Source organism: Adiantum capillus-veneris, chromosome 3, assembly GCF_014529385.1.
Source record: "Adiantum capillus-veneris isolate H3 chromosome 3, ASM1452938v2, whole genome shotgun sequence".
NCBI lineage: Eukaryota > Viridiplantae > Streptophyta > Polypodiopsida > Polypodiales > Pteridaceae > Adiantum > Adiantum capillus-veneris.
In genome coordinates this window covers 152,204,738-152,227,313 of record NC_140933.1, presented here as the reverse complement: position 1 = coordinate 152,227,313, position 22,576 = coordinate 152,204,738, and the positions used below count along the sequence as shown (strand labels likewise).

The 22,576-nt window shown below is 44.7% G+C and overlaps 1 protein-coding gene across 2 annotated transcripts in view; it reads left to right on the top strand.

The window, feature by feature from the left end:
• Positions 1-22,576, top strand: part of NRPC2 (nuclear RNA polymerase C2) — a 259,266-nt gene that overhangs the window by 11,001 nt on the left and 225,689 nt on the right. For both annotated transcript variants that reach the window (XM_086509417.1, XM_086509418.1), the window contains exons 4-5: positions 19,733-19,811; positions 19,886-19,976. In XM_086509417.1, coding sequence (XP_086365543.1) covers positions 19,733-19,811; positions 19,886-19,976 — 170 coding nt within the window. The remainder of the gene's footprint in view (positions 1-19,732; positions 19,812-19,885; positions 19,977-22,576) is intronic.

Below are 22,576 nucleotides of genomic sequence, written 5' to 3'. Positions count from 1 at the left end.
GACCAAGGCTTGAGAGCCAAGATCGGTTCGTCCTGAATGATCGAATCGTCCTGTGGGGGTTCTTTAGACCTCGACTCGAAAGCCAAGATCGGATCTTCATGATTGATCGAATCTGCGAGGTTAGTTTCGCTAGGAAAAGCATCAACTAACACATCATCCTTGTGAACAATCACATCATCTTCATGCAACTCATCATGCTTGTGAGAAATCACATCTTGATCATCATGCAAATCATCATGCTTGTCTTTATCATTCAAATCATCATGCTTATCATTGGCATCCAAATCATCATGCTTATCATTGGCATCCAATTCATCATGCTTCTCATCATGCAAATCATTGTGCTTATCATTGTCAATCAAAACATCATGCAAGTCATTGTCAATCAAATCATCATCATGCTTCACACAATCATGCAAATCCTGTGTTTCATGCTTTGGAGAAGTAGAGTATGAGAGAGTCTCCTTTTCCTGATCTTGTGCGAACTGCGCCTGCACAATAGAAAAGAGTCGCAAGAACTCTTTCATGTGTTGGTCGCTCTTTTCTTTTTGTGCTTTGATCTCGCGATCAAAATATGCTTGTCTTGCTTTGCTCTCGCGCGTTATGGCTGCCATTCTTTCTTGGTACTTACGCTCGATGGCTGCCATGTCTTCTTCGTAGGCTTTTCTGTCTGCTTCTCTTTCTTGTTCCAACTCCTCCATAGGAGTTAGTGCAATCCTTGACGTAGATAGGGAAGGGGGAGGGTCGGAAAAACCTCCTGGTGGGGAAAATTCTTCTTCGCCTCTCTCATGCTCATCACCTCCAAGCGAAGTATCCATTCCGCTTCGAGTGATGACCATTCTGAAGTCGTGGGTTCTTTTGGGTTCTTGTGGTCTGGGTTCTTAAGTTCTCGAGGAACTTGGGTTCTTGGGGGTCTTGGGTTCTTAAGTTCACGAGGAACTTGGGTTCTTGAGGTTCTTGAGGTCCTTGATTCGTGAGAATCTAGGGTTCTTGAGGTGTTCTTTCGCTTGCAAATCGCGTTGGAGAAGGATCTTCTCTTCACCCGAGTTCTACCCTTTTCTGCGGGTGCACCCCTTGGCGGCCTTGCGCTCACACCAAGGTTGCTTTTTCCCACCTCACGTCGATTGGCCGGCCGCTAAGTGCACGGTCCGCTCTTAATGAGTGAAAAGAGACACAAGGGGAGGCTGGACAAGCCCTTCTTTCTTGGGATTCTTGTCACTCTTCAACAAAACACGATTAGGAATCGCCACGCTCAAGTAAACTTGGGTTCGTGCGATCACAAGCAGCAAAAAAATTCTTGTGGTTCTTGTGGTTCTTTCCTTGAGTAATGCAAAACACTTCCAAAGCTTTGATACCAATGTTAGGTGCAGCGGAATGAATGTTGTATTTTCTCAAGATTAGTGATCTTTATTGCTCAAGGTTCCTTTTAGTTCTTAGGGAAAGAGAGAGCTTTCCGTCTTATGGAGAGTGCTATGATCACGAACAAAGTGAGTGGATATTGTGCGGGCAAGTGAATGAGACTGAGAGAAGGAGAGAGAAGAGAGACGACACCCGAGAGGTTGTAAAACCCTCCTCCGAAGGTCCCACTCTCGTCGGCGAGAGTGGTCTACTTTGATTGCACAAAGGTGTACAATGCGTATGCTATGTACTGATGCAATGGGACTATGCCGATGACGACGACGGTGGTGACGACGACGACTCGATGGCTGAAATCTGTAGGCTTCTAATCGCTGAATTCGGGACTGTTTCGGTGGCTGAAAATGACTGTTTTGGCTGCGTTTTCTTGGGCTAAACTTGGGGGATCATCTGCAACTGAATGGGGGTTGGTCTGCTACGGTTCTACTGCTAAAAACCTGCGTTTTCTGCTGCGGTATGGCTGAGAATAAAAAACGCTGAGGCTTCTTGGTGCTGGTCAAAACGCTAGGCTGATTTGGAGTTGCAAAGCAAAACGCTGAAGTGCCTGATCTGCAAAGCAAAAACGCTAATGGTCCTTGCCAAAAACGCTACTGCTGATCTGGATCTTCAATGCAAAAACGTTGATTTGGCTGCTTGGAAAAAACGCTAGCAATGCTGGTGGATGCTGCTGGCGATGGCAGTTATCTGCTAGCGCTAGGGTACTTGGGGTGTCGGCGATCCAGGCTAGGCTGAAAATGCCAGATCTTGCGGGTCGGCGACGATGTGGGGTCTCCAAAAACGCCAAGGTGCTTGGGGGGGTACTGCTGAGAAGTTGCCTGTAGAGCGGGAAGCTCCTGCTGCCTCTTCTGCTAGAAAGTGTGAACTTTGGTTTGCTTATATATTAACTTAGCAAAATTGCCCTACCTACTTTTGTTGGAAAGTCACTTAAAAATAATAAGTGAAAATCCCAATAAATAGGAAAATAGGCTAAATGCACTGGAAAATTCCCCTAACTGATGCTAATGGATTCTGATGGGAATTCCGATGATCATGCTGTGTGCAACCGGAGGATATGCATCTATGCTAAGTGACTGGGCATGCACAGTCTACGAATAGACTCACAAAAGTGCTAGATCACTGCTAATCTAGACTTTACTTGACTGACTGAACCCTGCTGTGGTGTAGCTTGTCCATGGACACATAGGGTTGGGATGTGTCACGTGACACCTAGTGTCTGATGTCACAAATTGATGACGTGGCATGACTTGTGGACAAGAAATTACAAGCCTATAAGTTGTTCCAACTTATGAATAAGTGCCGACGGGGCCTATGTCACAACTCAGTGACGTGTAGAAAGAAGAAGAGCAACCCAGAAAAGAAAGAAAAGGATGCACGACCCAAGCTTACTCTTCAAGAGAGAGCTAACTACATCAAAGAGGGGAAGTGCTTTGGATGCGGGGAAACTGGGCACATCTCCGCGAAGTGCGCTAAAAAGGCACCGAATGAACAGGATGAAGAAAGGTCAGAGAGTTTGAAAGCAGCTGAGGAACGTGGCAGAAAAGGCAGATGAAAGCATAATTGGTACCACATTGCGTGGTGCGCGAACCGAATCAAATGAATGAAAGTACAAAACTTTGCCACTTTTAGGGCAAAGTGAAAGAACAGGAAGCCCTCATTTTTCTTTGATGGAGGAGCCAAGGCCAACTTCTTTTCACTTGAATTGGCGGCTCGATTTGGAATTATGCCCGACAGACTGAGGCCACAGGCAGAGATAGTTCTAGCGGCACCCGGACGGGATGTTGCCATTACACCAATTATTGGCAAACTTCGTTTGCAATGTCAGGGGTGTTTAGGACACGAGGAATTCTACGTAATTCCCTTGAGAGATTGTGACGTCCTGCTCGAAATCCCTTGATACCACAAGAACAACGCCGTGGTTGACTATCGGGCCGAGAAAGCGACTTTGACAAATGAAGGACACAGACATTGTACTTGATAAACTGAATGATGATTGGAGGTCGAACATGTTTTGACCTCGAAAAAGAATGCCAAGATTGTTTTTCCACACTCATACCGATTGCTTTTCAGAGGACCTGCTAGGCGAGTTGCCACCAGCTCGCCCCGAGGATCATACCACTGATTTGATATGTGGAAATACACCACCGAACCGGCCACCTTACCGTGTGAGCCGAGCCCAAAGATACACTTTTTTGGAACACCTTGTATTAGCAGCAGGAGTGTAGATGGACCCGACCAAGATAGAGACTATCTGTGATTGACCCGATTTGAAGAATGTCCATGAAATTCGAAGCTTCTTGGGCTTATGTTCTTACTACCGGCGGTTCTTCAGAAAGTTTGCAGAGGTTGGTTACCCCTTTGCCTATGTTGACACAGAAAGGAGTTCTCGTGGGAACCCACAGAGGTGACTGCCTTTGAGAAATTGAAACAGAATTTGGGTACAGGACCAGTTTTGACTTTGCCGGATTTGCAGAAGTCGTTTGAAGTATATTGTGATACTTGTGGTCGTAGTCTGGATGCGGTCTTAATGCATGAAGGCCAGACATTGCCTATGAGAGCCGATTGTTTTCAAGGCCGGAATTGACAGAACAGATGAGAGAGAAAGAGTTTTTGGTGATTATCCATGCTCTTACTCAGTGGCGACATTACCTACTCGGAGCCGATTTTACTATTCTCATAAATGATTGGAGTTTACGCTATTCTTGTCACAGAAGCAGCTATCGGAAATGCAGATGCGGTGGACAAACATCTAGTCACACTTTTACTTCCGGATTGTCCATGTGCAGGGACATAAGAAATTGGTGGCAGATGCTTTTTCCCGGAAGCCGTTGGTTCTGGCTATTTCCGCGATACAATATAGAAGCTTCGAGGATATGGTCAGTCAGTACGCCACAGATACAGATTCTGCAGATGTATTCAGTTGAATACAGAATGGGGAGGTAGTAGCGGAATATTCCATTCGGGATGGCTATTTGATGAAGAAAACGATGTTGTGCGTTACACAACCGTTGAGGGAAAAGGTTCTAACCGAATGTACTGTCCACCTTTTACTGGTCAACGCGACATTGTTACACCTTGAACGGTGTGGAGAGATACTTTTGTTTGGCTGAGACTCAAGAAGGACGCGTACAATTTTGTACACAGTTGATTGGTATGCCAAAAGGTCAAGTTTGACAGGCATAAAGCACAGGGATTGTTACAGCCTTTACCCATACAGCCGTCCCTGGGAAAGTATTGCAATGGATTTCATTTTTGATCGCCCGAGAACACAGAGTGGTCACGATGGTATCTGGACTGTTATTGACAGATTTAGCAAGCAAGCTCATTTCATTCCAGCAAAGAAAACAGTCAAGCCGGATCACTTAGCGCGACTGTTTGTGGCCCAAATCTTCAGATTACATGACATGCCTGAGACAATTGTCACCGACAGGGACCCGAGATTCACGAGTTTGTTTTGGAAGGCTATTTGGGAGAACATTGGCACGCGGTTGCAGTTCTTGTCATCTTTCCACCCGCAGACTGATGGGCAATTTGGGATTGCCAATTCAGTGGTACTAGATTTATTGAAGTCTTACATCTCAGATGAGAAGACTCAATGGGAAAAGTATTTACCTTTGATGGAATTTTCCTACAATAACTCGATACACTCTTCGACGGGGAAGGCGCCATTTGAGATTATTGAAGGTGCTACGAAGGTTCCACCCTTCCTAAGCACGAAAGATAAGATTTTTGAAGCCGATGAGTACACGCGTGACTTGGACCTTGGCAAAAATCCGCGAGGCTTTGCAGAAATCTCAAGAAAGACAGAAAAAGGCAGTAGATCGCCATTTGAAATTGAAGGAGAACGATTGGGTGCTTTTACATTTTGAGAAGGCACGCCTAAGAAAGAAAAAGGGAATGGAGAGGCTTTTTCCAAAGCTTAGTATGCGATACTACGGACCTTTCCAGACCTCTGAAAAGATAAATGGTGTCTCCTTTCGACTAAAGCTGCCCGATACTTGGAGAATTCACAATGTTTTTCATGTGAGTCTCTTGAAGCCTTTTAAAGGCGATGTGCCCGAAGATGGGGAGCCAGATGAGTAACCCGAATTGGAGGAAAACGAGCAGATACTCGTTCCAGGACAGATATTGGCACAGAAAGATAGAAAGATAAAAGGTAAAGAGATAAGACGGTTCATGGTTAAATTCAAGACCTATGTGGAGTGAATGGAGGAGGAGGACCTGGCAGATACTCCTCGAATTGTGAATCTTTACCTCGAAGCATTTGGTTTAGCATAGTCTATTCTAAATGGAACCCCGAACTCAGCTTGGGCGGAATCTGGTGCAGCGGGTATGCACAAGAGGGGAGTTGCTCCGCTCCTTTGTCAACAGATTGCCTCGATTTTGATATTAAAGTCACTGATGTCTCTTTTGAGTTTCAGGGATATGTGAGCTGACAATATTCTGCTGTATGACTTTATGAACTGGAATTCCCGAACATGATATTGACTTGTTTAAGTGCAGGAACTGATAGACGAAATGACTGTAGCATTTCGGTGTGAATGATCTCGATAGACATGGTTGCAATAAGGATTAGTCAATCGGGCATCTATCAGGTCCCGAGTGGATCTAGATGCGATTGCTAAATACGTTGCCGATAATTCATGGTCTGAGATCCGAATGAATTTTAAGTGTGATTTGTCATGTGATGTCCTGTGATGTGACTTTCAATTGCTACATGTGCTAGATGTGTGTTCCTAGTGCGTCAATACTAACAATCAGTGTCTGCTAAGACAATTGGTGGCCTCTGTCTGTTTTGCAGGCGTAATCGAGGGCGATTACAATGCTTTCAAGAGGGGGGTATGTCACAACTCAGTGACGTGGCAGCCTGTGTACACACACACCTTCCCCTTTGGCATGGATAGCCCCGGGGAAAACAGACTAAAATGATGACGTGGCACTGCTGTACGGTCAACCTCCGTAGATTGCACCGGAAAATGCGGAGGGCTGTACTGACAGCCATATGGCAACAGCTTACGGAAAAAGCAACAATTTCTATGTAAAAGAAAAAGTTGGCAGCTTTTGGGCTACGCAAGGCATTAGAAAGAGAGAGAGAGCTTTTATTTTTTAAAAGCTTTGCTTTATTTTTACCAAGCCTTGTGAGAGGAGATTTGAATGCTTCTTATGGGCAGCTTTTGGGGCTCTGCTTTTGGTATCCCTTGTAACTCTTTATAAGTGTGGCTTGGGCTCCCACTTTTGAGAGCATCTGCACGCAGAGTCTGAGAGTGTGACCCAACCACTCCTGTGTACTTTTGCAACATATTAATACAAAAAGAAATACAGAAAGGGGCGCCAGTCTTTGGGGCCAATATCTCTAGGCACGGAACTCCGCCGGGCTGTGTCGAATCAATTGTGAACTGTGAACTGTTTTGAAGTGAATTCTTGTCGTGTCGCGGTAGAATCTTGACTTGGAGTGTCCAAGTCTATTACACCTAAGTAACAAGACCTTGAAAAAAAGGCGTAGAACCTGTTGACGTGGCTGGTTGTACGGAAGCCCACGAATTGCGTTGTTGACGTGGCAAGCTATACGTCCAGTGCGTCGGTACTTAGAGTCAGTGTCTACTGAGCTGGTTTATGGCCTTTGTCTATTTTGCAGGCGTAATCGATTACGATTACAACTCTTTCAAGAGGGGGGTATCTCACAAACTGATGACGTGGCATGACTTGTGGACAATACATTACAAGCCTATAAGTTGTTCCAACTTATGATTAAGTGCCGTCGGGGCCTAAGTGACACAAGACCTTTAAAAAAGGCATAGAACTTGTTGACGTGGCTGGCTGTACGGACGCCGGTGAATTGCGCTGTTGACGTGGCAGGCTGTATGGAATTTGGCGATTTGCGTTGGTTGTTTTAGCGCAAGATTTTGGTACCAGATTTACTTTTGGAACTGAAGCTTTTCAAATTTCATGTAAACTGCTTTTCCAAGGCTAAGGACCTTTAAATAAGACCCTAGGGCTCTCTCTGGCTCATTCAGTGCTGAGGAGCCGGCGAGCAGAGGAGAGCCTAGGGCACGTGTACTTGCTCAATTATTAATACAAAAAGAAAGACCGAAAGAGGCGCAAATCTTTGGGGCCAATCTCTCTGGGCATGGAACTATGCCTGGCCGTGTCGAATCACAGGTTCTGTGATTTAAATTTGTGAAATTTTAAAAGTGAATCTTTCGTGTCACGACAGATTTCAGACTTGGAGTGTCCAAGTTTGTTACATCTGATTTTGAGAATTGCAAGCTATGTGGATGTACTGTCTTGTGGGGATGTTCTTGGGCATGGTTGCTTGATTGAAATGTGAAATGAAAGGATATGAATCTGCTAGTAACAAGATTAAGTAGATCAAGACATCTGTGAAAAGATCAACACGGTTTGGATGTGATTGCTAAATGGTTACCATGATCACGATTTGTATTTGAGACCATCGACAGAGATGTGATTGTTCAGTGACTGATGTCTTTGTAGAAATGCTGGATTGGTGGAGTCTGGTGCATGAGTACATAGAGTGAGTGTCTACTGAAGAAAGTTTCTGTCCTTTTTGGCTGTTTTTGCAGGTGTAAACGAGGGCGATTACTATTCTTTCAAGAGGGGGGGAGGTCACAAAGTGATGACGTGGCATGCCCAACTGGAAGAGAAATGGCCGAGTGGACAAGAGAGATTGAACCGACCAACTTAAAGAACTTATGAGCACCGGTCGTGGGCCCTAAAACCCTAAAAACCCAAAGCTGGAACTCTGAGGAGGTTTTCTTAAATGTACTGCATGCTGACTTGGCCCATTGTATGGATGTTGATGTGGCAGCTGCTGTACGGATTTTCAGCGTTCTGCGCCATTGATGCCACAGGCAGGCTGTACGGATTTTCGCAAATCAAGCTGGCAGCTTTTGGCAGTTTCCAGCGCTAGCTTTTGAGAGTAGATGCTTTTGGGGTTTAGTGCTTTTGAGAATGCTTTTGGGGCTTTGCATTTAGGCAACCCTTGTACTGTTTATAAAGAACCCAAGGGCCTCACTCTACAAAGCATCTGGACGCAGAGTCTGAGAGCAGAGGACCCTCGGGAGTTCTGCTTTGCCGTGAGAAGTAATAAAGAAATACCGAAAGGGCGCGAGTCTTTGGGGCTAGTGCATCTGGGCATGGAACTCTGCCATGCTCTCTCTCTCTCTCTCTCTCTCTCTCTCTCTCTCTCTTAAAGTTTAGTGATTTTGCAGTTTCCGTTCGTGTGTTGCTCTTGATTTCTCGCTTGGAGTGTCCAAGCATGTAACAGTTGTTGTAGATCTTTGGCTTGGTTTGTCCAAGTCTATTACATTCTTCATGTGAAGGTGCCCTCTAGACGACATGAAGTCCCTCTGATAGACACAAAACACTCGGTACAAATCATAAGAAATCCATGACAAAAAAAGAAACTTTATACATACGCACAATGAGACACAAGACAAACATAAATTCACACCAATCCCACACACGAGCACCTATACCTTGAGGTGGAATCCTTTGTGCCATACGAGGAGAGTCCATATGCCTCAATCTTATGTAGAATCGCTAGCTCATAGACATACCACTCTCTCTCTCTCTCTCTCTCTCTCTCTCTCTCTCTCTCTCTCTCTCTCTTGTTGGTCAGTGTGGTCTATGAAAAACCTTTTATTGGTCAATGGTCTATGACAAAAGTTTTCCCATTCTGTCTTATAGCATGTGTTTTTTCGTTACAATAGTATCACCTATCACACAAACATTGCAAGAAATGTCAAACATTGGCAAAGTTGTTTAACTTTCCAACATGTGTACAATCGCTTTTGGATTAGCAGCCTTAGCGTCTAGGTGGCTAGTCAGAGCAAAAAGGGGCAGGAGGTGTTGATTTGGCTTGCAATATTATATTCTATTGTTTTTTGATGAATAGGGAGGACTCCGTGCATAGATGGAACGTGAATTTTGATGGTGCCAAAGTTTAGATTGCTTTCTATTTTTTACTTATGCTAAGTTAGTGTTACAACTGGACTGATTTAAAGAGGATTTGAACAAAGTAATTTTTATTACTCTATGCAATGTTTTAGCCTTAGCACAACCAAAAGATCATCAACAGCTTGAAAAAGTTCCCCATTAATTTATGCAATCAATCTGCATGTGTATATGACATGCCTTATCTTGTATGAATAACCATTAGTGCATTTGGAAGACACCCGTAGAGTATATGGAATTTGAAATTACATGAAAGAAGTTTTATGATTCTCTTTTGTGAATTTCATCACCACATGCCAATGGAAAAGAACAGACGCGTCAACTTTAAACGCTTCAAAACAACTGAACTGAGAGAGAGTGCACGACACATGAGATGGGGAGTGGCGAAGTTCCACCCCAAGAAAGTACTGGCCCCAAATCCTTTTGGTATTTCTTTATATTGCTGCAACACAGTACAATCTGTCCTCTGCACTCCAACGCGGAGACGTGCCAGAGAATGAGCCCATGGCACATATTTAAAGGCCCTCGGCCTTGGAAAAGTAGTACATGAAAAGCATTTGGTCTAAAAGCACGTGGACTCCCAAAAGCTAGTGCTAGGAAGCTGTCTGTACAATCTGCCATGTCAGCAGGAGTTAGTGCAGAACGTGGAAATCCGTACAGTTCCATGTCAGCAGTTAGCGTAGAACGCGGAAAGAGTCTGTCAACATGAATTGTAGAATCTGTCCTTACAGCCTTTACGCCATCTTCTTTATGCTGAAACCTGTGAGTGTGTGTGGGCTGCTTTATTTTAATGTTTTTAAAGTCCTAGGGACTTGGGCCCCATCGGACGGGGTCCCATAAGTTGGTAAAAACTTCTTTATTCATTTGGAACTCTCTTTTTAAATGTATGCCCCACTCGGCGAGGAACTTTTGCTTCTTCTACTGTTGCTAGGTTTTAGGCCCCTCGGCCGGGATCTGCAAGTTGGTTCAGGTCTTCAGTGGCTTGGCACATCAGCAGTTTGTGACAACATTGGTCTTTGAAGACTAGATTTTACTTCATGAAGTCTCTACACTCAGTTATTGCCTGATAGTAAACTTGCATGAACAACGAACAAGTTGAAAGAATTATTGTGCGCTCCTTGCCGCACTGTCGAAGCAAGGGGACTTGCCAATACACCGTGTGCGAGCCACAAATGGCTCCAAGCACACAACAAGCCTAAACTAGCAAGCTCAAGAGAGCAAAGGGTGTGTCACTCACCGCTCTACGCTCGCCTTCGTGGTGGATTCCTCGCCGCGATGAAGAAGAAGCTGCAGTCGTGCCGCGCTCAACCGCTTCGCCGCCGTCGTGCCTTCGTAATGCTCGATCGCACACACACTCTCCCTCTCTCTCTCTCTCACACACACACACACACACAAGGAGGTGAAGAAGAAGAAGATGGAGATGGAGATGGAGCAAGAGCACTCTTCTATTGCACAAATGAGAGAATGAGTAAAAATTAGGTTTAGTTGGCTTTTATATGAGCTCACCCCATTCACACTTGGGCGCCCATGCTTAGCCAACTAATCCCTTGAATGTCCCAGTTAGAGTGCGCCTCTCATCGGCGATCACTCTTATCCTTTTTCTATTGGTCCGACAAGCCCGGTACCTGACTCTAAATAATACAACGTTTATAGATCATAGGGTGTCCGTGTGCCGTGAGGGTTAACATGCCCCCCTTCCGGATGTAGATTCCGTCCTCGGAAGCTATTGAGTTGAAGCTAGTTCGTCGAGGTGGAAGAGCATTTGAGATGAATGTCCTTAGCCTTCTTCAGTCACTGCAAAATCAAACAACATTGCCACAGTAATTGCATTCTCATATACAATTAAAAATCACATGCAATTTTAGACAGACAAATTGATTGGTAAAAGAATTTCAAACAATTTGTCAGCAATGAACATTAAATTGCAATGTAATCAAATGCATAAACAGATGTAAAGGTAGAAAATTAAACAAGTCTGGGGTCGCTAATTTGACGGTCGAAAGGCACTAGAGATCGAATATTAATACCATGGGTAAGCTTCTTAATTTTCAGTGGTCAATTAAGTTGTTTAATCGCGAGAGCCAAGTATTCATGTTCGAGGGCTGACTAGAGGCTATATCTAGAAGACCTTGTAGTTAAGCTACCATAAAAGGAATTTCTCATGAAATCATCGCCTGACTGATTACCTTTTCTTTGACCCCCCAAAGTCTTTTCACATTGATTCAACTATGATGTGTGTGCTTATTTTGTATGCCTTGGGTTTTTTGCTTTTCAAGGAAAAGCGCCCACACTGGGAACCTCTAGGGCTCTAGTACCATAGGCGATACATGTGAGTGAAGTACCAATTTAAGCAGGGATTTCTCTTCCAGCTTAAAATTTTACATTGTGGCACTTTGATTTTTTGTTTGTTCATTTTCAGCATTTTAATTTTGTAACTTTGGGGGGTCATATAACACTGTTACCCTCCCCAGGTTCATCACATTAGTAAACTCCCTTTATAATACTTAAGCTAAAGGTCACTAGGGTTAAGCCCACTAGAAAGCCCTAGTACATTTCACACAATGCTGCCTAAATCGGATTAAGAACCTAAGTAACCCTTAATTATTAGGAAGGCATTCCCCATGGTATTAAGAGAAGATCTCTAACACCTAACTTGATCAAAGTAGCTTAGTTGGACTGCTTGATTTTTACACCTAGACAAGTGATTATGACAAAACATTACATTGAATTAAATGTTTGATACTAAGCCAATGCGCTGAATATTATGCTACCAATCACAATCAAAGCAGACAAACATGGATGCAAAAAGATAAGGGGCAATGCTAATGGACATAAAACACCTGTTTGTGTTGATGGTCGCGCTTGATTTGAAGTGTGAACGAGAGGAAGGTTCCATTAAGGTCCAAATCCTATCAATAGTAACACGCTCCTGTACACACTAGGAAACAAAAGGAATACCTCCAGGAGGCACATTAGTGGGAAAAGAGAACTTCGCTAATCTCTCAACTCTAAAACAGAAACACTCCTATCGTACTAATCTTACCTACCCTCCATCACTCAAGTGATGAGGATCAAAGGTGTTTCATGACATAGGTTTCTGTTTCACTGTACCAGATGTGACATGTGTAGGTCTGAGTCAATGTTTTGACTTTTAATGTGCATACTCGTTTGCTAATTGCTCTTGCTCCTTTTTTTTTTTTTTGGTGAGTATAAAGCTTTATATGTACATTCCCTAAGATTGGAGATTAAGAGGTCAGGGAGAAAGGTTGAGAGGGAAGCAAGTGAATGATGGATGTCCACAAACACTCCCCCCTTCCTTGGGTAGATCATACCGTTTGAAATGAGCTTGTCACTCTTTGAAACCACTTGTTCCAGTTGGTAATAGGTGAGGATTTTTGCCAGTAGTTTTCTATTACCCTAGGCGCCTCGTCGAGTTACAAGGGTGGTAAGGTACTCTCCCAGGATCGAACTTGAAGTGGTTCATCAGGTGATTCTTGAACACTGGGAGGTGTGGATTCTTTGGTAGCTTCATGGAGGTCCACTACTATAGATGGAGGCTGTGTAGAAGCTTTTACCTCTATGGATGTATTACATGAGGAGCTAGAAGCTTCATGGGACTCCCCCCTTCCTGAGCTAGGTGGAACAAATCGTTCTTTCTTTGGTACCCAAACTAGCTCGGGAGCGGGTGTGTAGCATTCTGTGATTTTTTTCTTTCCACGATCATTGATTCGTTTTGGAGCTACGGGATTGGGCTCACTTGGGTCAGGTGATAGGTAAGAGCACAATCTACGTTTTGGCACCCAGATTTGATCATTTCCTTGATAGTAGCCTTGGGCTTCCAATAGTCGTTTAGGGATCCATCGCAACATTTTCTTACTTTTATTGGAGCGAGTGGTACGTTTCTTACAAGGCTTCTGTTTTTTAGCACTAGCTATGGTCACTAAGGAAGCTTTAGGGACCTACTTGTATGTTTTCTTCGTTACATTAGGATGAGTCTTGTCGGAAGCGATATGCATTGCTTGTAGCATATTTAAGGGTAGAGGCATTTCATCCCCCTCAGGTGTTACCCAGGTCGTCCCCCTATTTCCCCAAGTGTCTATGGTTGCTGCTAGGTGGACCCAATCCACATTGTCCGACTCAGTCATCCCAGGTAGGATATCCATATAAGGAGAATCTTGGCCAATGTCTGTATCCTTCTTACAAGTGTAACAATATTGTAGTGGGGCCGAGTGAACTGTGGTGTCAGAGCGATGATCAATAATGGTTTTACTCCCTAAGGGGTGTACCTTACCAGTCACCAAATCCACTCTAAGGACAGAGTCTTGGAATTGCAAATAGACATGATTTTTAGACCAATCGTGAACCATTTGTGCTTCCCTCATGAATGGTCGTCCTAAAATCATCTCATATGACATAAGGTGTTTAGAGAAATCCATTACAATGAACGTATGTCGTACCTTGTGTCCTAGAACTTTGATCTTAAGATCCTTGAGCATCCCCATAGGTTTGGCTATGGTACCATTTGCCATCTTTACCACAATGTTAGTAACACTGAGGCGGGGTTTTCCCATGGATTCCCAACAATCTTTTGTAACGATGCTAACTCCTGTACCACCATCAAGAATTCCCTTTATAGTTAATCCCTTGGTAGTGATGGGTAGGGTCGCATTAGACTCGTCGCCTTCAAAATACTGTCCTAATTCGTTAATGGGTACCTCGATCACAGACTCGTGTCCATCTAAGTCAAGTGATTGCACATGATTTTCCTCATCAATCATAATCGAGTCAGGCCTATTTGGTTGCGCAAACTGCGGTAATCCCGTTCGTAGCTCTCCGTTAAGGAATGCTCGAAGTGTAAGGAATAACTCAGGATCTCCATACAGCTTTGCTATGATCGTGGTTCGGACCTCAGAAGACATGAAGTCCACTAGTTTGGCAACATTCATTGGCATTTTGCAGGGTGTAGGTCCTTGACTAGGAACTGGTGAGGATGGAATCTCATATTCCTCAATGGGATCAGGTATTCCTTCGTTAAACATCCTTTCCAACAAGAAAGGTGTATGCTCACTTTCTGATGTCCCGTCCTCACTCCCTTCTTGGATGATACTAGATATGGCTAACGGTCTATGGTTCATGTGGGGTGGATGAACTTGCGTGGGAAACACTGTGTCATGAATTTTGACATGCATGGGTTCTGGTTCTAGTTTCCTTTGAGTCTCCTCTACTAAACCTCTTAGATGTTTCACCTGCTCAATCTCGTCTACTTGGTTTGGGTACGTCCCAATCTTCTTTTTACGATTCTTCCCTTTTTGCCCCTGCTGTTTATCTTGGGGGTCTTGGATTGGATTTGGAAACACTTGTGGTGTTTTCAGAGGCTCTTTATGGTTTTCTCTTATTTAGTTTTCATTTGGTTCCATGTTACGGTTTTCTTTGTCGGTCTTTCCCTTTGTGGTATTGGTTCTAGTCTCCATTGTCTCGATTGAATCTGAACCATCCTCGAGGTCATTCATATACACGGGGTCATCTCCTGTTCCTATGGTTGTTTTGGAACTTGGCTTTGAATTTCCTGTATTCTGCGACCTCTTCCTTCGTGTCTTCTTTTTCTTTGCTTGGATAACTGACGCGGTATCTCTCTCTTCGAGGATATGGCCTGGCCCTTGAAGCATGGACAGTGTAATCGCATAAGCGGGTGCGACGGGTGGTATTGGCGATGTCACACTAGCAATTTCGACCAAATTTAGGGGTGTGATTTTAGGCGCATTTGGGTTATAGGGGCATTGGGCAATCAAGTGATCTATGCCACAACGATTACATGTGAGTATTGGCATTGTAGACGTGCTCCCTTGATTCATTTGCATCTGTGCAGCATTCTTTTGCAGCCTAATAGGGCACTCCGCTGCCCGATGTGGTCCACCACACTCGTAGCATTGAAGAGGTGGTCTCCTAGTCTGGGTGTTGATATTTTGACCTCTGGATGCGAGAGCAGCAGCTTGATAAACCGGCTTGACTTGCCCCCAACAATCTTCCATGTAGTATATAGGACACTCTTCCAATGTATCAAGTCCGTAGGCAATACTAGTGTCTATTTCCTCCTCACAGCCATCTGCATAAGCATTAGATGGCTCGCAACCCACTTGGTTCATAGGGGCGACTCTTGGATGCGGGGGTTGCGGTCCTAGCATAGGAGGTGGTAGCGGTGTAGCTTGTACAACATTTTGAGATCTAGGGACCATGTGTTGCGGTAGTTGCTCAACAGGTGGAGCAGGCATCAATACAGGAGCTCGAGGTGCATCCGTCCAGGCTACAGGTGGTCTATTTGCCATCATACGTTTGATCATTAAACAATCCTTAGCTTGGTGACCATACCTACCACATGCGTTGCAAGTTCCATTAAATTTTACTCTAAACGTAGGGCACTCACTAGTGCTATGTGGACCTAAGCAAATGGAACACCATTGTTGCTCCCTTCTTGGATACATGTGACTATTTTGAGGGGGTCGATTATCCTTAAGAGACTCTTGGATTGCCTTGGTGAGGTCTGTCAAGAATGTCTCAAATACCTTTGGCTCATTGGCAATGGGCTTTGCAGTCATGGGTTCATACTCAATGGCTTGTGAGCTAGTGGATCTCGTGTCAGTAGACACCCTCATGCCTGCTATCATCAAGTTGTCCTCTAATTGGATTGCATTGGCAGTGACATCTTCCCAGGTTGTGATACCTCTAATCACTAGTCCATTATAGATTCCTTCATTCCTCAACCCTCGGATGAATCGATCAAGCAGTTGGTTATTGTTGAAGCGCTCATTTACAGGGCAGCGAGAGTTTAAGTGCTTTAGACGACTAATGAAGTCCCTTACTGACTCTCCTTCCTTACGTTCGGCCTTCTGTAGCTGAGATGCTACACCCCAAAGCACACCTTCTCGTATGTACTCCTTTGGAAACAACCTTCGAAGGGTAGGGTAGATTGTTTTCTCGTCCACCCTTAGGGTTCTATACCAATCTCCAGCCTTCCCACTTAATGTCAAGCTTAAGGCATTGCACTTATGTAGTTCGTTGCGTTCCCCTAAGGAATCACATACTTGTTCAAACACTTCAATGTGTTTTCTAGCATCTTTGTCCCCATTGAATTTTTGCGTGAGTTTAGCAATTTGTACTGCCTTACTTCTAGGCTCTCTATCAGATGCATGACGCATATTTTCCGCGATAGATCGACCTATGGTTTGAGCAAACGCTGCCAAGTCAACTATGTGAGGAGGCAGGGCCGGTGGAGGTACTCCTGGAATCATATGTGGGAGAGGGACGTGTACCGGTCTTGGCATATGTGTGGATGATGCAGGATATGGAACATAACCGGACATAGGTCCACTCGGATAAGGGCTAGGGAGCGGCACTCGAGGAGTATAAGCAAGTGGTACAATTGGAGGTGTGGGGGCCATGTGTGCATAAGGGGCTAGAGGCACATGCGGTCGAGGCCCCATATTAGGTACTACGACACTAGGTAGTGGCACTGTGCTAACCGTAGATGTCATCGGTACATTCTTTGTCAGGTTTATCCCTGGAGTGAGCACTGTGTTTTCCTTAATAGAGGGTTGAGCCAAGTTAGGGAAGCTAAAGTTGTCGCTCGGAGGCTCAGATTGCATAGAGACCCCAGGTGAAATGACGTAAGATGGGTCCATGGGGCTCATTAGAGGAGTCTCCATTTGTGATAGAGTAGGCTGTTGAGCCTTGCTCGTATCCAGAAATCTCATGGGGCCAGTTGAGAGTATATTTACCCCTCGGTTTTGCCTTTCTGATTGAATAATGCCATGGATAACATTACAGATCATTTTCTGTTGATCTTCGATGCTCGTGGCACTAGAGGTGGATTGTACAATCTCTATCCATCCTACATGGTAGGCGTGGCCAGAGTGTAGATCCGTCAACACCTCAGTGTGGAGGTCGTATGTCCAATGATCATTAATGAACAATCCTTCTAGAGTCGACGTGTTAACGGTTTCTTGTGAGGTAGAAGCAATGTTGCTCCCCATGGTTTTACTTGTCACCAACGGTACTCTAGAGGGAACTTCTGAAGGAGGCAGCTCAACACGGCCTTCTTGGTAAGAAGTTGGCAGGATATCCACATGGACACTCTTTGGGGATGTGGGGTCCACGTGCGATGTGAAAGGAGAGTCCACTTCCCCACCCCCTTCGTGTGCTTCATTTGCATCAGGTTCCGAGCGAGTAGCTCTACCTAATGTTTCCATGAAACGGCTAAACATACTAGTACTAGGCTGTGGAGCTTCGGGAGGTGCATGGCCTTCTCTCTCAGTGTTTTGGGTAGGGTATGCTTCCATGATTTCTGAGTCGGAGGAGGAATCACTAGCGGCTATTTTAGGGTCTTGGGTGGTGCTACCTTGTGTCCCCGCTGAGGGTCTAGAGCCTATCGTGGATGGGTAATGGGTGTCCGTATGAACAGAGGCACCCTCAATATGCTCGTGTTCTAGCACCCGCCCAGAGCGTAAGTGCATGTGCTTTTGATACCCTAAGGTGTCAAAAAGCTGCTCTAGGAGGCCTTGTGACTAGTTTTTAGCGTGTTTTTTGTTTGTTTTTTTGCTAGATTTTTTAGAGCGTGTCGTGGAATGGGCCGTGTGATAGCTCGAAACGAGCGTATCGCTAGGAGGGACGCGCTGTGCTTTACAGCCCACCGTTTGGTTCTATTTTGCTCCAGAAAAGCCCGAAACAGTCTTTTCCTAGCTGGGGAATTAGGCTCCAAATAGCAAGTTTAAGGGTGCAAGTGGGAAGAGAAGGGAGGAGAGTGGAGGACTTGTCCCACATGCTCTCATTCCCTCTTGAGGGAGTAGGGTATATATATAAGAGTGAGTCTAGTATATATCATAAGACTGAGGACTGAGGCCTAGGCCTGGGCCTGGGCCTGGGCCTGGGCCTGGGCTTGGACTTGGGGAAATGATCCCGATCCCGATCTATCTTTTATACAAACCAACCCGTCTGTTTTAAAACTCATGTTTTTTATTTTCGAAAATTTAACCTCCCCCTCGCTCGCGTTTTTATTTTTCGGATTTAATTTTTTTTTTCTCCTAAAAAATTTATTTATTTTTTATTTTATGCAGAAATTGAAAATGCAGAAAATTTAACACAGAAAATGCAGAAAATGCAGAAATTGAAACTTGACAGAACCAGAAAATGCAAAAAATGCAAAAACGCAAGAAATGCTAACTGTGCAGTGCAAACCAGAAAACGTAGAAAACGCAGAAAACGCAAAAAACAGAAATCTCCACACAACTACACACACTCATTCCCTGCCTTTCCTATGATAGAAATTGCACCACAAGAAAGCGTAAAGTGCTTAACCGAGCTTAGTGTAGGGCATTTCCCCGGCAACGGCGCCAAAAATGTGCGCTCCTTGCCGCACTGTCGAAGCAAGGGACTTGCCAATGCACCGCGTGCGAGCCACAAATGACTCCAAGCACACAACAAGCCTAAACTAGCAAGCTCAAGAGAGCAAAGGGTGTGTCACTCACCGCTCTACGCTCGCCTTCGTGGTGGATTCCTCGCCGCGATGAAGAAGAAGCTGCAGTCGTGCCGCGCTCAACCGCTTCGCCGCCGTCGTGCCTTCGTAATGCTCGATCGCACACACACTCTCCCTCTCTCTCTCTCTCTCACACACACACACACACAAGGAGGTGAAGAAGAAGAAGATGGAGATGGAGATGGAGCAAGAGCACTCTTCTATTGCACAAATGAGAGAATGAGTAAAAATTAGGTTTAGTTGGCTTTTATATGAGCTCACCCCATTCACACTTGGGCGCCCATGCTTAGCCAACTAATCCCTTGAATGTCCCAGTTAGAGTGCGCCTCTCATCGGTGATCACTCTTACCCTTTTCCTATTGGTCCGACAAGCCCGGTACCTGACTCTAAATAATACAACGTTTATAGATCATAGGGTGTCCGTGTGCCGTGAGGGTTAACAATTATGAAAGAGATTGGCTTGTTTAAGGTGTGCAAGTGTCCTTATCACAACATGATGAATAATCAATTGGTTTTTATAAAGTACTTTTTATTTTGTTACAGAGTATATTTTGAGAAGATACATGTTGTAGGTCTAAGTTTAGCTCAACTAGCAGTACATATGGATTTGTCAGTTTGCTTGTGTGAGTGGACTTATGTTTTTGTTTTCTCAAATTGGAGTTAATGTGACTATCAATTCCTTGTGTCATAACTTTGAGTTTAATTTCATCAGCATTGTTCGATCTCAAGTTTTTTGATCTAGGATCTTATAATGGCAATCGTCTTTGGGAATTTCGATTGCCATGCTCTTGTGTAGTCTTATTGAAAGCTTTGTAACAGGTATGCAGCTCCAATAAGTGTAGACATAGAGTACACAAGAGGGAAAGAGATCGTGTCACGTAAAAGCAAAGAGGGGCAGGTATAATTCAAGTGTTTGTTGGTAAAGGAAAATTGACCACAGCTAATGTAAGTGATGAATGCTCAATTAAACAGGGAGGTGTAATGATTGGAAGAATGCCTATAATGCTACGTTCCTCACGTTGTGTTCTCACTGGGAAAACTGAAGCCCAGCTTGCTAAATTAGGTTAGTTTCTTGCAGTCATTTTCTATGAACAAAGTAAAGTGCTTTTGTCCCACATATCCACATTTTGCCCCACTTTTTTGTTGTTTCTCCTTTCAATAATTTATTCGTGTCTGTTGGTCCACAAATTGAATTGTTGCGAGCTTTTTGAATATTTGCCTCTCTCTCTCTCTCTCTCTCTCTCACCGTAATGAGAAATTCTTACGAGTCACAAGAGTCCTTGGGAGCTCAGTTTTTTTTTTTTGGTTTTTTTATACGACCCTTGGCCTAAAGATTCCCTTGCTACGACGCCTATATCTATCGTTTTTCATCTGCATCTACGTCGACCATCATTACAGGAATTTTTCTCTACACCACAGCTCTCACACTTGGGGTTGTAGGACCTCGCCAAAGCACATTTCACTAGTACCGTTTTCTGCATTAAGACGAGTCCGCTCATGTTGACACTTTTTAAATTAAATAAATGTACTTTGATTGTGGATGCCTTGGATAGAACTATGGGGATGCAAAGTTAATTTAGTGGCTCTCTGATGTTGACTTTTATCAGTGTATACCATCTGCTTGGTTTGATTCATTAGTGCTTGGTACTTCTGTCACTGAATTTCTTAAAAATGTTTCATGTTCTTCTGTTGAACTTTGGGATTCTGACGAATCCACCCTTATCCAAGAAATCATGACTGAATTCAAGGATGTTTTTGTGACGATCTACCTCCTGGCTTGCCGCTTTCGAGAGGAGTAGATCACGCCATTGAGTTGGTGGTTGGTAGTCACCCTTTTTCGAAGCAACCCTATCGGTTTAGTAAAACCGAAGAGGACGAGATTCAGGGACAGTTGAAAGATTATCTCGATAGGGTTTTTGTTCGGCCAAGTAAATCCTTGTGGGAAGCGTCTGTGTTACTTTCTCAAAATAAGGATAACACTATGCGCTTTTGCGTGGATTACAAAGAGTTGAATAAGGTCACTCAATCACCTAGAGTGCGTGCTGGCCCCTCTGCCATGGGACCCCTAGAAACATGAGGCCTACTACCAACCAAGTGGCCTCTTTGAGTGCTGACCAAGAGGTTCCAAACAAGGGACTGTCTCAAGCTCTCCTCCGTGCAGGTGGGCTGGTGCTGCTCCAGGCCTCTTCGCAGCCGCTCCCAAGAGCGAAGCAAGCTCACAGCAAAACGATCCTCCAATCTCCTGCTCAGACCAACTTTGCGCATCTCTGTAAAGATCCATTTGATGGAAGGTCTCCAAGGGCCTCCTGCTTGAGGCACTCGAGCTCGAAGTCACTGAAACAAAAACTCCTTCCAGGGCTCCTCCCCTGGAAGCAATCCTCTGACAACAAACTTCCCAAGAAGAGCTCTGCTCTGCTGTGTTGGGTCTATGATCCACAACCCCCCTTGAGAACAAGGTAGAGTGCTGGCCTACCATGTTACTTTGGCCCGGGCTATCTGAGTGTCGCACCCTGAAAAAAGAAAGTTCTTGATCAACCTCTCTACCTGGCTGATGCAGGAGCTCGAGAAGATCCAACAAGATGTAATGTACCACATAGTAGCCAACAACACCTGGTTGGCCACTTTGCCTGCCAACGTTCTGCTCATCGCCTCAGAATAGAAAGAGGAAGGGGGACTAGAGGGCAGCCCTATCTGACCGAGCGTGTGAGCATGAAACGGTCGCCTCTACCTCTCCTGCCAAAAGCACCTGACTGTGTGCACGTTTGTAGAGAGCTGACACACCCCAGATCCAAGCATCTAAGAAGCCCATCCTACGGAGAGTATCCTCCAAGAAGTCCCAATCAACTCTGTCATAGGCCTTCTCAAAATCGAGAAGAAGTATCACTAGATCCTCACCTGGGAGGCGCGCGAGGGCAGAAGCCTCCCAAAAAGTGAAGATGTTGTCAAGGATACTGCGCTCCTTGACAAAACCTGTCTTGGTCCCATGTATAATTCTCTCTAGAAGTGGCTGAATCCTCAAACTCAGAGCCTTGGCTAGAATTTTGTAGGCTGAGTTGAGGATGGTGATGGGCTGCCACTGTCGAATCCATCCAAGGAGCCTGTCACAAACGGGAGCGCATAACAATATAAAATATACTCGGATAAATAAAATTTATCACTTAATATTGAAGCTAGAGGATATAAAGAGAAATAGATAGAGAGAGAGATAAAGTGAGATGATCGACACAGTACTGGGACCAGAAGATGGGCTGGTCCCCCCCCCCCCCCCCCCCCGTAATAGTATCTTTATTACTGAGGAGAAGTCTATACAAGCACTTGAACCGAACGTATTACCACGTTCGTTCTAGAATAAGACTTGATGGTTCCCGGAAGCCTCAGCTTCTGATTCCTAGGGCAAAACCCTATTCCAAGGAACTTCCGTTCCTTATTCCAATTCCTCGAGAATCAAGGTTCTCGCCTCTTGGTCTCACCTTCCAGACTCAGGGCATGACATCCCTGCAACTCTCTTTTAGAACTCTATTTCCAGAGTCCTCATCCCGCAGAACAACTCTGCTTTCCCGGACACGAAGTCCTTACTTGGGAATCCCAACTTCCGGATCGCAACTTGAGAGACTACCTCTCTCCGATCCGTGGATCTACTTCCCAAACTCGGGTACGAAACCC